At 47.4% G+C, this 14591-nt stretch overlaps 1 protein-coding gene across 6 annotated transcripts in view; it reads right to left on the bottom strand.

Moving 5' to 3' along the window:
• The window catches only part of SMAP1 (small ArfGAP 1), a 190218-nt gene that overhangs the window by 22803 nt on the left and 152824 nt on the right, over positions 1-14591 (bottom strand). For all 6 annotated transcript variants that reach the window (XM_027550875.1, XM_027550874.1, XM_027550873.1 and 3 more), the window contains one exon: positions 8524-8614. In XM_027550875.1, the coding sequence (XP_027406676.1) occupies positions 8524-8614 (91 nt within the window). The remainder of the gene's footprint in view (positions 1-8523; positions 8615-14591) is intronic.

Here is a 14591-nt window from a genome sequence, read left to right as displayed (position 1 = left end):
ATTTCCTTCTCCAACCCATGCATGCATGCTAAGTCGCTTCAGTCAGATCCGACTCTGTGCGACCCCATCGACAGCAGCCCACCAGGCTCCTCTGTCCATGGGATTCTCCAGGCAAGAGTACTGCAGTGGGGTGCCATTGCCTTCTCCGACAGTTCTATGAGACTTCTTATATCACTAATCTGGCATAGGCAGATAAGAACATGATAAGTAAGTGATGCTATGCTTCTCATTACTGCTCCTGACTGAGTGTGAACACTTAGCCTTGAGCACACCCTTGGACACCAAAAACTGCCAACTCTAATTCTTCACTGCTAACTACTGAGGCATCACCCTAGGGAGGAGCGAGTCCAAGTGGAAACGGATTAAAGAAGGCTGCTTCCATGAGGTATAGTGAGACACTCTCCTTGATGGCAAAACTCCTTGAAGCTTTATAAATCTTTATATTACTCAAAGAACCCTTTTTATTTTCTACCCAAGAAACCATTTAAAGCTTTTTCCTTTATTAAAAATGTTACTTGGAATTCCTCTGGATTTAAACACACTTGGCTTTATGAAATGAAATAAACTCCCATGTGTGTTACTTTGTAAACTCAAGTCATAAATGTTCATTTGAAGCATATTAATTTTCAGGCTTCAAATTGTTCTCAAAAGCTTAAGAAAAGATTACTGAGGGTTAAATGAAGCTGTTTATTTTTAATCTTCAGTTAATTTTTCTTAGTGCTAAGTAGGGTTTCCCAGGTGGCAGTGGTGGTAAGAACCCATCTGCCAATGCAGGAGACATAAAAGATGCAGGCTCAATCCCTGGATCAGGAAGATCTTCTGGAGGAGGCCATGGCAACCCACTCCAGTCTTCTTGCCTGGAGAATCCCATGGACAGAGGAGCCTGGCAGGCTGCAGTCCATGGGGGCACAAAGCGTTGGACACGACTGAACTGACTTAGCACGCACACACTGCTAACTAGGTGGCCTTTATGCTAACCCACTCAACTGACCGAGAGGCCTCACAGCCGTGTGAACCCTCCCGCTCCGTCTGTCCCTCCCGTTCCGAGCTCCTCCTCCTGTGAGTCAGGTCGGCTCGCCCTGCGGCCGGTGCTCTGCCCAGCGTCCGCCTGGTGTGGCGGCATCCCCCGAGGTCCCACAGACACGCTCGTCCTGCCCCATACATCGCTGTGGTGTGTGTCACACTGCCCATTCAGTCATGCTCTGGACGACGAGTACACAGCGGTGCTTGTGTTCCCTCACTGGGTGAAGGCCCCAGAGCCCGCGCAGTCCCGGCACCGCCTCTAACTCCAGGCCCCCTGTGACACGCCGCATCTGTCTCCCGGACAAGTGGGTCTCACGTCTGTCTGGTATGACACGGTCCCCTGGCAGTCTCAGAATCTCACTTCCTCTCAGAGCTCCACACACTGTAACTGTTGAGAATACCGGTCTGGCTCTGCAATCTACCAACTGCTCACCTTTGAGCAACTTACTTAACCTCCGTGCCTCAGTTTCTTCACTGGTAAAGTGAAACCAACAGTAGCTCACCAACCTCAGAGCTTCTGTGAAGATCTGTAAACACTGTTCACCATCTGTAAACACTCAGAGCAGTGCCTGGCACACAGCAGGCACCATCTCCATGCTTCTTAAAGTAACGAGATGGCAATCTAACTACTGGAGTAAAAGCATCTAGCTTCAGTTCATCTACAAGCTGAGACTGGACTCTGAACTCAGGGAGATCTGGGTTTGAACCTAGTTGTCGTCCAGAAGCTGGGCCTTGGAAGCCAACTTCAGTCAGCTTCTGTGTCCTTGTATGTTTTAAAACAAAAGGAAATGGGAAGGACAAGGTGTGTGTCTGTGTGTGTGTGCCACATCCCCCCTCTGAAGGGCTGCAGAGGCTGACACGCTAACAAAGCCAGCCTGAGGTGTGTGTCTATGTGTGGCTGTGTGTGTGTGAGACACGTTCCCCCTCTGAAGGGCTGCAGAGGCTGACACACTAACAAAGCCGGCCTGAGATGTGTGTGTGTGCGCGTGTGTGTCATACTCCCCACTCTGAAGGGCTGTCAGAGGTGTGTGTGTGAGACACGCCCCACCCCCCCCCCCCGCCCCCCGAAGGGTTGCAGCGGTTGACACGCTAATGGAGCTGGCCTGCACGGCAGAGGCCACACGCTGTTGCCCGGCCTCACCTGCACCGAGAGAGGCCCCAGGACCCCTGCCCAGGGGACCCCGAGAACTCTGCTGGGGGCATTTTCTGGGAGCAGCTTTCCCTCCTAAGAAACCACCGTCTGGACGTGGCCTTGAGGCCAGGGGCTGGGATCTTCACTGCCCATGTGCTGACCACCAGGCAGGGCCCAAGGGTGATGGCTCAGGAAGCAGGAAGGGGCGCCGACTCCTGACCCCAAACTGCTCGCTCACACAACACTCGTCAAAAGTCCCCCTGCAGCCACGTTCAGGCCCCCGATGCCCAACAACTGGAAGGCGCCTCGCCCACAGCCAGCATTCCCGCCATCAATGCCTAGACATCGCGCCTGCTGTCATGCGCCTCACAGTCCCTGGGGCCCGGGTCTGGAGAAGGCGATGCCCTCCTCCCCGGGCTCTGCTGCCGGATCTCCAGCAGGCCCAGTTGCCACCCTCTGTGGCCGCCCCTCAGACTCAGGACTGTGGATAGCAACGGTGCACAGCTGGTCTCTCCCAGCAAACAGGCACACACCTGTCTGCTCCCCTTCCACAGGTGTGATCACACACAGACAGCCAAGGCCCCCTTTTGGAAAGGGTGAAGTAGTCTTTAGTCATTCACTGAACATACTCTTCTGAGCAGAAACAATGCAAGATTTTATTAATTTTTAACCATATCTGAGAACCACTGTTGTTGTTGTTCAATTGCTCAGTCATGTCTGACTCTCTGCAACCCCATGGACTGCAGCACGCCAGGCCTCCCTGTCCCTCACCATCTCCTGGAGTTTACCCAAGTTCACGTGCACTGCATCGGTGATGCCATCCAGCCATCTCATCCTCTTCTCCTCCTGCCCTCAATCTTTCCCAGCGTCAGGGACTTTTCCAATGAGTCTGTATGCATCATTTGACCAAAATACTGGAGCTTCAGCATCAGTCCTTCCAGTGGATATTCGGGGTTGATCTCCCTTAAGATTGATTGCCTGATCTCCTTGCTGTCTAAGGGACTTTCAGGAGTCTTCTCCACCACCACGGTTCGAAGGCACCAATTCTCTGGTGTTCTGCCTTCTTTATAGTCCAGCTCTCAAAACCATACGTGACCACCAGGAAGATCACAGCCTTGACTATACAGACCTTTGCTGACAGAGTGATGTCTCTGCTTTTCAACACAAAGCTTAGGCTTGTCATCGCTTTCCTGCCAAGAAGCAATCATCATCAGACTTCATGGCTGCAGTCACCATCCGCAGTGATTTTGGAGCCAAGAAGAGGAAACCTGTCACTGTTTCCACCTTTTCCCCTTCTGTTTGCCAGGCAGTAGGGGGAGGATGCCATGATCTTAAGTTTCTTTAAGATTTAGTCTTAAGCCAGTCTTTCACTCTCCTCCTCCACCCTCATCAAGAGGCTCTTTAGTTCCTCTTCGCTTTCTGCCATTAGAGTGGTATCATCCCCATACCTGACGTTGTTTAGGTTTCTCCCGCTTGCCTTGATTCCAGCTTGTAACTCATCCAGCCCAGCATTTCTCATGATGTGCTCAGTGTATAGATTAAACAAACGGGGTGACAGCATACAGCCCTGTCTTAGGCCTTTCCCGATCTTGAGCCAGTCAGTTGTGCCATACAGGGTTCTAACTGTTGCTTCCTGACCCACATACAGGTTTCTCAGGAGACAGGTAAGACGGTCTGGTATTCCCATCTCTCTAAGAGCTTTCCACAGAACCATAACAGACTATAAAATTACTTCAGGCACGTGTGCTAGACAGAGCCTCCTCTCCTCCTCCCTGCCCGGACAGCAGCAGGACGCACACAACTAACCCCCCACCCGCAATTTCTCAGGCCAGGGCCCAGCCGTGGCCCAGTCCACCCAGTCCCAAACTTGTGGTACTTTTCAGTGAATGGCCTTTGAAAAACAGAAACCTCTCTGTAGGAATTAACTGCTTTAAAGGTAATTAGAGTGCTTTCTGAAAGTATTTTATTCTTTAGTTTGTTTCTGTCCAGAAATCTTACAAACACAAAAAAAATTTACAGAAAAAAAGGCAGTGTATTCACCTCTCTCATTATATAAAACTGGGACATACATTACTAGATAATTAAGTAGGTTATATATAATAGTAGAAACTATGTTTCACTAGCATTGCCAACCCATCTGATTTTGGCTATTGTGACAAGTTAATGCTTTTATTTCCTGAAACAGGCATGAAGAAGACTTTAAAACTTGCCTAAAGCTGTATGTTCCTCTGAGCTTTTTAATTAAGAAAAAACTGAGGAACCCACTATCTAAATACGTCTCTGTGTAGTTCAGTATTTAAAATAACTCAAGGTTGATGAAACGTTCAGGCAGAAATGTCCCTAGATGAACGTAAGCAAGCAGAAGAATACGCCCATGTAAGCAGTACAAACACCCTGAGCCAGGCTTTCATCACCAAGCTCCAGGCCGCCTCTGTGTGAGCTCTACCCAGGCGCCTGTCCCCGACAGTCCCATGCACCCACGCGCCTGAAGGCCTGTGGTAAAGCCTCCTGCTGGGGAGTGGAGTCTGCGGGAAGGCCGAGCTGAAGCCAGCAGGCCACGCTTCACCCCGCAGCCACAGGCCTGCCACGCCTTACTGCTGGAGCGGGTGCTCACCCTGAAGACTGCTCTCAGATGGTACCTTCTAGAAAAAGCAGTCTGAGGCTGTCCTAACCAGTTGCTAAGCAGTCTGTCAGCTTTCGTCTCACGAAAGCCAAGTCGTCACCAGCAGAGGCTGGCCGTGAAGACGCGCACAGCGTGGCCCCCAGTCCTGGGAGAGCCTCACGTGCAGAGCACAGGCAAGCGGCACCCCGGCGGCGGCGGGAGCTGGTGTCAGCTCTGCTCTCAGACAGCAGGGACATGCTCTAGTCAAGCGGCCGGGCTGGCCCTCGCCAAGAGGGGCCCTAAGACCTGGCCATTTCCAAGAGTAGAGGGCACGTAACAACCAAGTATGGACCCCATTTCTAATACCAGACAGTAAGGCAGAGTAAACTGTGCGTCCACAAGCTTCCAGCGCAAATTAACATCTGAACATGAAGTCATTCTTGCAGGCACAGCCAGGAGCATAAAGGCCCCTCCCAACCATCTTTAACACCCAGCAGAGCCCAGCCCCCCTCACCATCCACACTCTTGCCAACACCGACATGCCCGCCACAGGGGCGAGCGGAGCAGCTGCCCCAGAGGCTGTAAGGCCCACAAAGCCAAAAACAGTTATTCCCTTTCAGAAGAGCATTGCTGACTCTTGCTAAAAAGCACACAGAGTATTTTATGACTTTGGAATGGGAGTAGATCAGGAAAGGGGAGCTGAGGAAAACGGGTTTATCTCGAGCCACTGGGCTGAAACAAAAAGGTTCGCTAAAGGGCCCATTTAAATGGGAAGTTCACATTTCTAAAAACTTGCCTTGACTATCATCCTGTGTGAGACTACTAAAATGTGACCCCCAAAACACACAGAACCCTGGGATTCCTGGCCCTCTGTGGCTGGGTAACTGCACTAACCCTGTGGGGCTTTTCTCTGCTTTTCCTGCAAACGTGTAACGTGAAGGCTGTCTCTGCTCTCACCCGCTTGGGCCTGCTGTCTTTTCCACTCGGCCATAAAGTGGACCGCATGCGCCTGCTGCCCCTGCCCCAGCATGCCGCCACCTGCGGGGAACCAGAGCGCCACGCTTACCCATGAGAGGCTGCTGCTCTGTCCTCATTCAGGAGCACTGCTCTCTCAAAGCCAGACAATCTCTTCTAGAACTTAGGTGACTGGTGACCGGCAGGAGCAGAGCTGTGCGTGCTCTGGGTGAGGCACCAGCCTTTCCGCTGCTGTGACTTCATTAGCAAGACCCCTAAGCCCTCCTTCTGACCCCGTCACCTGCCCGGCCACTGCCAGAACTCTTCCAGCACAGAGCTAGAATCGTCAGGCAGCAGCAAACCCCCCAGATATGTCCTCACCCTCTCCTTCGAGCACTCCCACATGCTCCTACCATGAGCAAAGCTTGGCTCTCCCCTCAGGACAGTTTCCTGAAGCTCTCCCACTGCTGAAACAGGCTCCCAGAGCCCCGATGAGACCCAGCCACGGCTGACATCACAGAGCCTGACGCCAGAAGAGGGGAGCCACAGTCTGAAACCCCCATGGCCCAGGGACTGTGAGACCAGGCGGTAGAGGACAGGGACACACTGAGAGGAGACACGCTCTGCAACTGTGACCAGCTGGAAAGCAGGAAGCACAGCAAGTGACGGTCCACAAAGACAGATCTGTGTTCTGAGGTCAGAGGTCAAGTGCCAGGCGACAGGACCACGCAGCATCACCGTGGCAACAGCTGGACGCCTGGGGCCAAGCCCACCACCTGTCTCCCAGATCACCTCCGCACCACCATGCTTAGCAGCTGGAGACCTCACGAGAGCAACTCTGCTTGTCCCAAGGGAGCAGGCTGCCTGTTCTACAAAGTCACTCCCAAAGGGAAACATCCTACGCTGCTCACTGGTCAGCGAACCCTATTGGCTCCTTCTTTAAAACAAGTCCAGAGCCGGCTACTTCTTACAACTCCCCACACCACCACCCCCCTCAGCCACCGCCCCCCAGCTGTGTTACTGGTCCCCCTGCCCCTATGGCAGCCTCGCCTCACTACACCCAACTCTTAACACAGCAGCTACAAGAAGTCCTGAAACACTCAAGTCAGAGGAGGTGCTTCTTTGCTCGAATCCCTGCAATGCATTTCCAGGACACTCCAAGCAGAAGCCAAAGTCCTGTCGCAGTGGACCTCCCTGTGGCCCCACACCCTCCAGGTGTCACGCATCCTGGCCCATTCATGTGGTGGCAAGGCTGCCGCGGGGCCACCACACCCACCTGTCTCACCCCCACGGACAGGGAGCCCCGACTTCCTGAGGTCCTCACTCCAGTGGGACCTCAGGGAGCCCCCAGCACCCGTAGCCCTATTTAAAATCACCACCACTCCTTTTTGTTTCAGCTACAGCACTTACCAGACATGACCCATACCACAGTTTGCTTCACTATTTTATCACTGCTTCCCCAGAGACAATGAAAGCTCCCAGAGGTCAGGCATTCTCATCTGCTCTCCTTCACAGCTCTCTGCTTAGTGTCTAGGTGCCTGGATACCAGCAGACACTTTTTGAGAGCTGTGGGTCAGTGAGTCTGTAAGGTAAGAGTCAGGCCTGGGTTCTAACATTTCTAAGTTATGAACTGGTAAACGAGGCACTAGACTGGAGAGGAGATGCTGCCGTGAAGATAAAGATGCATGCAGTCTTAGTAGGATCTATTCTTACTTTGGTAATGAGTCTTTTTTTCCCCTTTCTCTCATTTAGAGGAAAGGAAGTAAAATACATAAATTAAGAGAACTTGTATTCAACATAATTCTATTTAAAGCGCCTGGACTGAGCCCTATTTTCAGGGCTCATAAAATCATAGTTATTTTTTTATATTTCTAATATATACCTCCTAATTTCACCACCACAGAAGATTTTTATCCATAGGGAGTATACTTGCATGAAACACCAACTTCGAAGAAATGACTAAAACATTCAATTGTAATTCTTAAAACAGAAAACAATCTTCTTAATAAGAACAAAGATCAATCTTTAGAAAACTTTCATGAAATTCAACTCCATCCTTCAACTATCTTTTACTGTTTTCCTTTAGCCATTAATCTTTCTCTAAACAGATTTTTTTCTAAATTAATTACTGCAGAAGGCTCAGATAAAAATAACTATTTATCAAGCTACTTTAGAACAAAGAGGAGAAGCACTTAAGAAGAGCTGACAATTGCAGATAAGGACAATACAAGCACCCTTTGAATGGAAGCCTGTCTACCTGCCAGGCAGACAACATCCATCTGTCAGCCCCAAGAACAAAAATGACATTAAACTGAGCACTTCTTACTGTCATCACACACATAACGTGAACCTAGCTACTAGATCGAGGTATAAGGCATGTTGCTTCAGTTAACCCAAAAAAAGCTTACTTTAAGACAGCACCTTACAATAAGGCTATGCCAGAATTATTTTGCTAAGAGATTCCTCCAACCCCGCAAAAAGCTAAATAAAGAGAAGAGGGGTAGAAGTAAACGCATCTACCCCTTGTTGCAGTGCTGAGGCAGCATGGCCCACCAAGCCTTGGAGACTGCTCTGGCAGCTCCCCTCTCCCTAGGAACTCAGCACTCGTATTTCCGTGAAGGCACTGCTGACAGATGCCAGCTCCCTTATGAAGATTTCCCTTTTTGCGGGAACACAGCAAACTAACCACACCGTGTCCAAATTCAGTTAACAGGTCCCTTTGGCACATGGACGATAAAGCCATGCTAGTCAATGCAAGTCAGGGTCTCAGATGTTTCATAGCTCTAACGGTGACGTGTTTTTTTTTACTTACCAAGTCCTAAAAGATCAACAGTGGGCTCTGCAGCTTTTTTAGGGCTGGTACTTTTTTTAGGTTCCAATTGCTGGTCTTCTTTCTTCTGCAGCTTTAAAGTAAATAATCAAATTTATTATTTTTTTTTCAAATAAATTGAACAAGACTGTTAAGCCTCAATTAGGTATACTTTTGATAAAGTTAATATAATGTAGCATATGAAGTATAGTATGATAAACCTAGAGCGTTTATTATCATAAACTGGTAAACACAATCATTCAACTTGAAATGATAAACTGGACATATTAGGACCCCAAGACAGTAAATACAGAACTTTAATCTTAATGTACTTGTTCTTAAGCATCTAAACCCTTTACATGAACGCTGCACGCTTCACAGCAATACCTGCTCCCTGTGCCGCCGGGTGGGCCCCAGAGCCTAAGCGCAGAGCACATCTCTCTTCCCCAGGCTGCCAGCACAGGCGGGCACCCCTGGCCCTACCAGAACCCAGCTGACGCATGGGCAGCACTCGCTCTACTGAGCCCTGCAGACATGCCGCTGCTCATAAACCGAAGGTCTGCAGCAACCTGCATGGACCACTTTTCCTGCATCTGCTCACTCTGTGCGTCTGTGTTGCCAACATTTCATCACTATTATACCTGTTATGGTGCTCTGTGATCAGCGACCTCTGATGCTACCCTGGAACTGTTTTGGGGTGAACCACACCCACATAAGGCAGCAATCAATAAAAGTGTATCCTGACTGCTCCACAAATAAGATGGCTGCCCATTCCCTCCCTCACCTTGGGCCTCCCTGTTCCCTGAAACACAGCAAGACTGAAACCAGGCCAGTTAGTAACCCTACAGGGGTGTCCAAGTGCTCAAGGAAAGAACAGTCCCACGTCGCTCATTTAAATTAAAAGCTAGAAATGATTAAGCTCAGTGAGGAAGGAACGTTAAAAGCCAAGACAGGTCAAGAGTAGGGCTTCTGTACCAAACAGCCAAGTTGTGAATGTAAAACAGAAAGTGTTACTCCAGTGAACATATATATGATAAGAAAACTTTAAAAAAAAAAAAAAAAGAAAAGAAAACTTACCATGTCTTATTGTTGATACAGAGAAAGTTTTAGTGGCCTGGACAGAAGATCAAACCAGCTACACCATTCCTTTAACCCAAAGTCTAACTGGAGCAGAGCTTAACCTCCCTTCAACCTTAGAAAGCTGACAAAGGTAGAGAAGCTGCAGAAGAACCCTCTGAAGCCAGCAGAGGCTGGTTTGTGTGGTGTCGAGGACAGAGGTTGCCTCCATAATGTAGAAGTGTGAGGTGAAGCAGCAAGTGCTGACGTGGCGGCTATAGCAAGTTACCCAGAGCTGCAAAGACAATGCATGAAGGCGGCTACTCTGAACAACAGATTTTAATGCAGATCAAACGATCTTCAATCAGAAGATGCATCTAACTAAAGACTTCACAGCTAAAGACGAGAAGTCACTGCCTGGCTGGAAAGCTTCAAACGACAGGGCTGGCTCTCCTGTTAGGGGCTAATATAGCTGTTGACTTAAAAGCTGAATGCCCGTTTACCATTCAAAACTCCTGGAGCCCTTAAATTACGCTCAATCTATGCTGCCAGAGCCCTGTAAGTGGAACAATCGGGCTGCATGACAGAATATCTCATAGATGGTGATGCCTCTGTTGAATCTGAAAGCCACTTGAAAAGGATTTGCCATTCTAGACGCCATTAAGAACATTCGTGATTCATAAGAGGCCCAAATATCAACATTAACAGCAGTCTGGAAGAAGCTGGTGCCAACCCCAATGGATGACTTTGAAGGGTTCAAGACTTCATAAAGGAAGGAACTGCAGATGTGACAGAAACTGCACAAGAACTGAAACTAGAAGTGGAGCCTGAAGATGTAACTGCATTGCTACAATCTCAGGGTAAAACCCTCACAGAGGAGGAGTTGCTTCTTACGGATGAGCAAAGAAAGCCGTTTCTTGGGTGGAATTTGCTTCTGGTGAGGATGCTGTGAAGATCAGTGAATGACAACAGAGGACGTAGAATATGACATCAACTTAGTTGAAAAACTGTGCTGACGAAACTTCAGCATGTTGTAATCTTACTGTAGGCGGAGGGTCTCACCTCCACGCTGCTGACTGCTGACTGATCCAAGTGGTGGCTGTTGAAAGCTGGAGCGGTTGTGGCAATTTCTTAAAATAAGACAGTGATGAAGTCTGCCACTACTGACTCATCCTTTCACAAACAGTTTCTCTGTGGCATATGATGGCTGTTTAATGGTATTTTACCCGCAGTAGAATTTTTAAAACCTGGAGTCATATTTCTCTCTAACTACAAGCTGATACTTTGTAAACCCCCTCCCCCAGCACACTTCATCCACTCTCACCCATATCCTTGCCTCTGGCAACCTCCAATCTGTCCTGTGTCCATGAGCTTCCTTGTTTGTTTAGATTCCACACACAAGTGAGGGTATATGTATCTGTCTTTCTCTGACTTAATGTTACTGAACATAATACCCTCACAGTCCATCCATATTGTTATAAACAGCGAGGCTTCCTTCCTTCTTACGGCTGAATAATATTCCATTGAATATACCACCTACCTCTGTTAAGCCAAGAAAATACAACATTCATTCTACCATTCTTTCATTTCTCAAACCACTCCTACAAGATCATTTCTTCAACTACCTAAAGAATTAATAGCTTAATTGTTACATGAGTTTGTTGCTTGATAGCTATATAAATACACAAATTTCTAAGAACATGTATCTCCCCTTACTTGTTTTTGGTCACTACTGTCTCTCTCAGAGTATTTTTTTTACTAACTAGCCTAACGTAATAGATATCAATTCTTTAATAATTTTACCAAACACATAATTATCAGCCTGTAACTATATATAATTCTAAGAAATTTAACATAATCCATTTCACATTCTCTTTTTCAACATCCAACACAGGTTTAAGACACACCCTGCTTATTACCAAAATAATTTCAAAGAAAGCACAGTGTACAATAACAAAATAAGCAATTCTTTTCAATTGAATACTTAAACTGCTATACCTTCCTTCTCTGTTTTTGTTTTTTAACTGGACAACCTGTGTTACTACAAACGCTTCAGTCTGGGGAACTGGGGAGTGAGCAGCCACAAGCACACAGACGTCCAATCCTCCCGGGACAGGCCTGCCCGGGTCACAGCCCTGGCCGTGATGCTCTGGGTATTATACCTACAAGTATCACACGCTTGTTGTTATTGTTTAGTCACCAGGTCGTGTCTGTCTTTGCAACCCCATGGACTGAAGCCTGCCAGGCTCCTCTGTCCATGACTTTTCAGGCAAGAACACTGGAGTGGGTTGCCATTTCCTCCTCCAGGGGATCTTTCCCCCAGGGACTGAACCCGTGTTTCCTTTGTTTCCTGCACTAGAGGCAGATTCTTTACCTGCTAAACCATCAGGGATATAAAACTGAGATATGTGGAATACAGCTACCATATAAAGTATAGTTTCTTAAAGCCAAATTTTAGAAGACCTAAGAAGGAAATGGGAAGGAAATGGCAACCCACTCCAGTGTTCTTGCCTGGAGAATCCCAGGGACAGGGAAGCCTGGTGGGCTGCCGTCTATGGGGTCGCACAGAGTCAGACACGACTGAAGCGACTGGCAGCAAGAAGAAAAATGCTATTGTCTTGTTAGAATTTGAGGCTGGCAAAGAACACAGTGTGAGAATAGTAAGTCACGAGCTTGAAAAGCACGAGTTTCCTCATGAACTGTCTCCCTGTCGATGTTCCACACTCAGCTTAAACACATCAAGCAGTATGTACAGAAGCATTCCACTTTGAATTCTCCTGCATATCATACATGAATTTGCCTTTTCATAAATGAAGAATGAAGCTGGCTGTCAAAGAATAAAAGTAGGCAATCTATAATTTATTAAACAAACTTTCCTAATAAACAAGAACACAGGTTTACTTAGACAAAGCAATTTTATAAAATGTAATTTCCTTAGATTCATACTGAGCAAATGTCTCATTCAAATGATTAAAATCTGTATTAGCAGAGGAATCTGTATTCACAAAGGCCTCACCCGGCTGATCTTGTGTAGTTCATAAAGCCACCCCATAGAAGGGAACTGAGCCAAAACCACGTGGTTCCCAGCTCCTACACTCACCACCATTCCTACCCTACGACACAACAGGAGCAAGAGCTCAGCCTCTGGAAGGCGATGCACTCTGCTTGGTTGAGCAACTAACGTAAATAGTGTCAATACATAAGAATAGGGAAGCTATACAACTTTTTAAGGTCTAGACGTAATTATTAGAATTCTTCTTTAAAAATGATTATCTCCAATCATGCCTTGGCTAGTCTGTCTATAATCAGTGTCCTTTAACATTCACAGACTCACACAGGTAGATGAGACAACACACCCTGTTTAACACTCTCATTTTAAAGTGATACACAGGCAGTGGTATTTACCTTGCGGTCTGCAGGGAAGACAGGAAGGCGTATGAAAGTAGGAACTGAAAGGCACCCGAGGAAGAAAAGCAAGTATGGGAAAGACAGCGGGCCTACCCGCCTAACCCGGAGGCCGAGTGTATGGAGGCGACAAAAGGCGAAACTGAAAACGTGGGGCTGTACTGTGCAAGGACCTGAACAACCCACGAGAGCTAGGAACTAGATGAATTTTCCAGGTGAGTTGCAAAAGCAAAGCTACTCCTGGGGTGGTGTGCCAGGCACAGGAACAGCCCTGCTAAAGGAGAAGATGACCACCGCCACCTTGGGCAAGGGCTGTGTGGCTGAGACACAGACAGACCAACGCCCGGGAAGACAGCCCCGAACCTGCCACCTCCCCATAGCCCGAAACCTGAACATTCCCTACCTAACAAGCTGCTCAACAACAGGCCGTTCCCAGAATACTCTCTCATCTCAGAGCCTTACGAAATCCCAACAGCGGGATTTAAGCTTTACTTCAATTTTTAGTAAAAATTTATGAATGGTAAGCTACTCCAAGCTGTTGGATTGTATGACATCATATACTCCAAAGCAGAAACAGAATTCAGACTGGATCATCCATGTTGTTCACATATTAAAGCGCCTCAGTGGCATGGTATCAGTAATTAATACAAGTCACTCTCTGGCATTCCTACTATATTCTGATAAATAACCATATGTTTGTATGTGTGTGCTTTCACAATCAAATTACATACAACCTGAGAATTAATCTTGCACATGACTGCTGCTTATTATCCCAATCTTACTGTTTTATTATTCAGAATCTTGTTAAATTTTCTTTTTTCTTTACCATTCTTTATAGATTTTTTTCACATTAAGGCTGTCATTACTTAGTGTACTCCGCTTCTGAATTTTATATTCTTTCTTAAATTTTATTTTTAGAGTTCAATTTAGAATTGTAACCTATATTTGATTGTGTGTCCCCACTCACATGGACATCTTTTAGTAAATGGCTCTCATGGCCTAGGGACACTATAATACAATCTCAAAAAAACTTCCCTGAGCTGGATAAGTAGCAAAAATTTATATAAATTTCAAAACAAGACAGAGCTTTAGACAACATTTACTCAAGCCACTATGTGACACAGGAAGCATCGCTGGGACATCTCACCTATGGGGCTGCTCTTGGTAAAAACCCCGGTACTGTGGATTCAGTGGACACGACGGTACAGCGCATTTTACATGCAGAAAATCTAAACATTAGAAAGGTTCTCTTCAGGCAGCCTGTCCCATCTACTCACTTATCCCTGTTCTCCACAACACTGCCACTCAGCAGAGGAATGAAGAGTGAACACCCCTCAGCAGCCCCAGCAGACCACTTTTTCCCACCCAGCTCTCTGCCACCTATAATCCTCTGAGGTCGTCTTTTGTGCCATTATATTCAGGGCACTTTGGGGTCCAGCTCATTCATTTCAGAATTGTATTGTTCTCCAAGTCTGGGTCAGTCTCCTGTGGGGTCACTGCTCCTTTCTCCTGGGTCCTGGTAGGCACAAGGTTCTGTCTGTGCCCTCCAAGACTCTTTCCCAGCTGTGTAAGCTCTGGCAGCTCTATGGTGGGGTTAATGGCAACCTCCT

The sequence above is a fragment of the Bos indicus x Bos taurus genome, chromosome 9 (assembly GCF_003369695.1).
Source record: "Bos indicus x Bos taurus breed Angus x Brahman F1 hybrid chromosome 9, Bos_hybrid_MaternalHap_v2.0, whole genome shotgun sequence".
NCBI lineage: Eukaryota > Metazoa > Chordata > Mammalia > Artiodactyla > Bovidae > Bos > Bos indicus x Bos taurus.
Note: the sequence above shows the minus strand (reverse complement) of the source record. Positions and strands in the feature narration are given on the sequence as shown.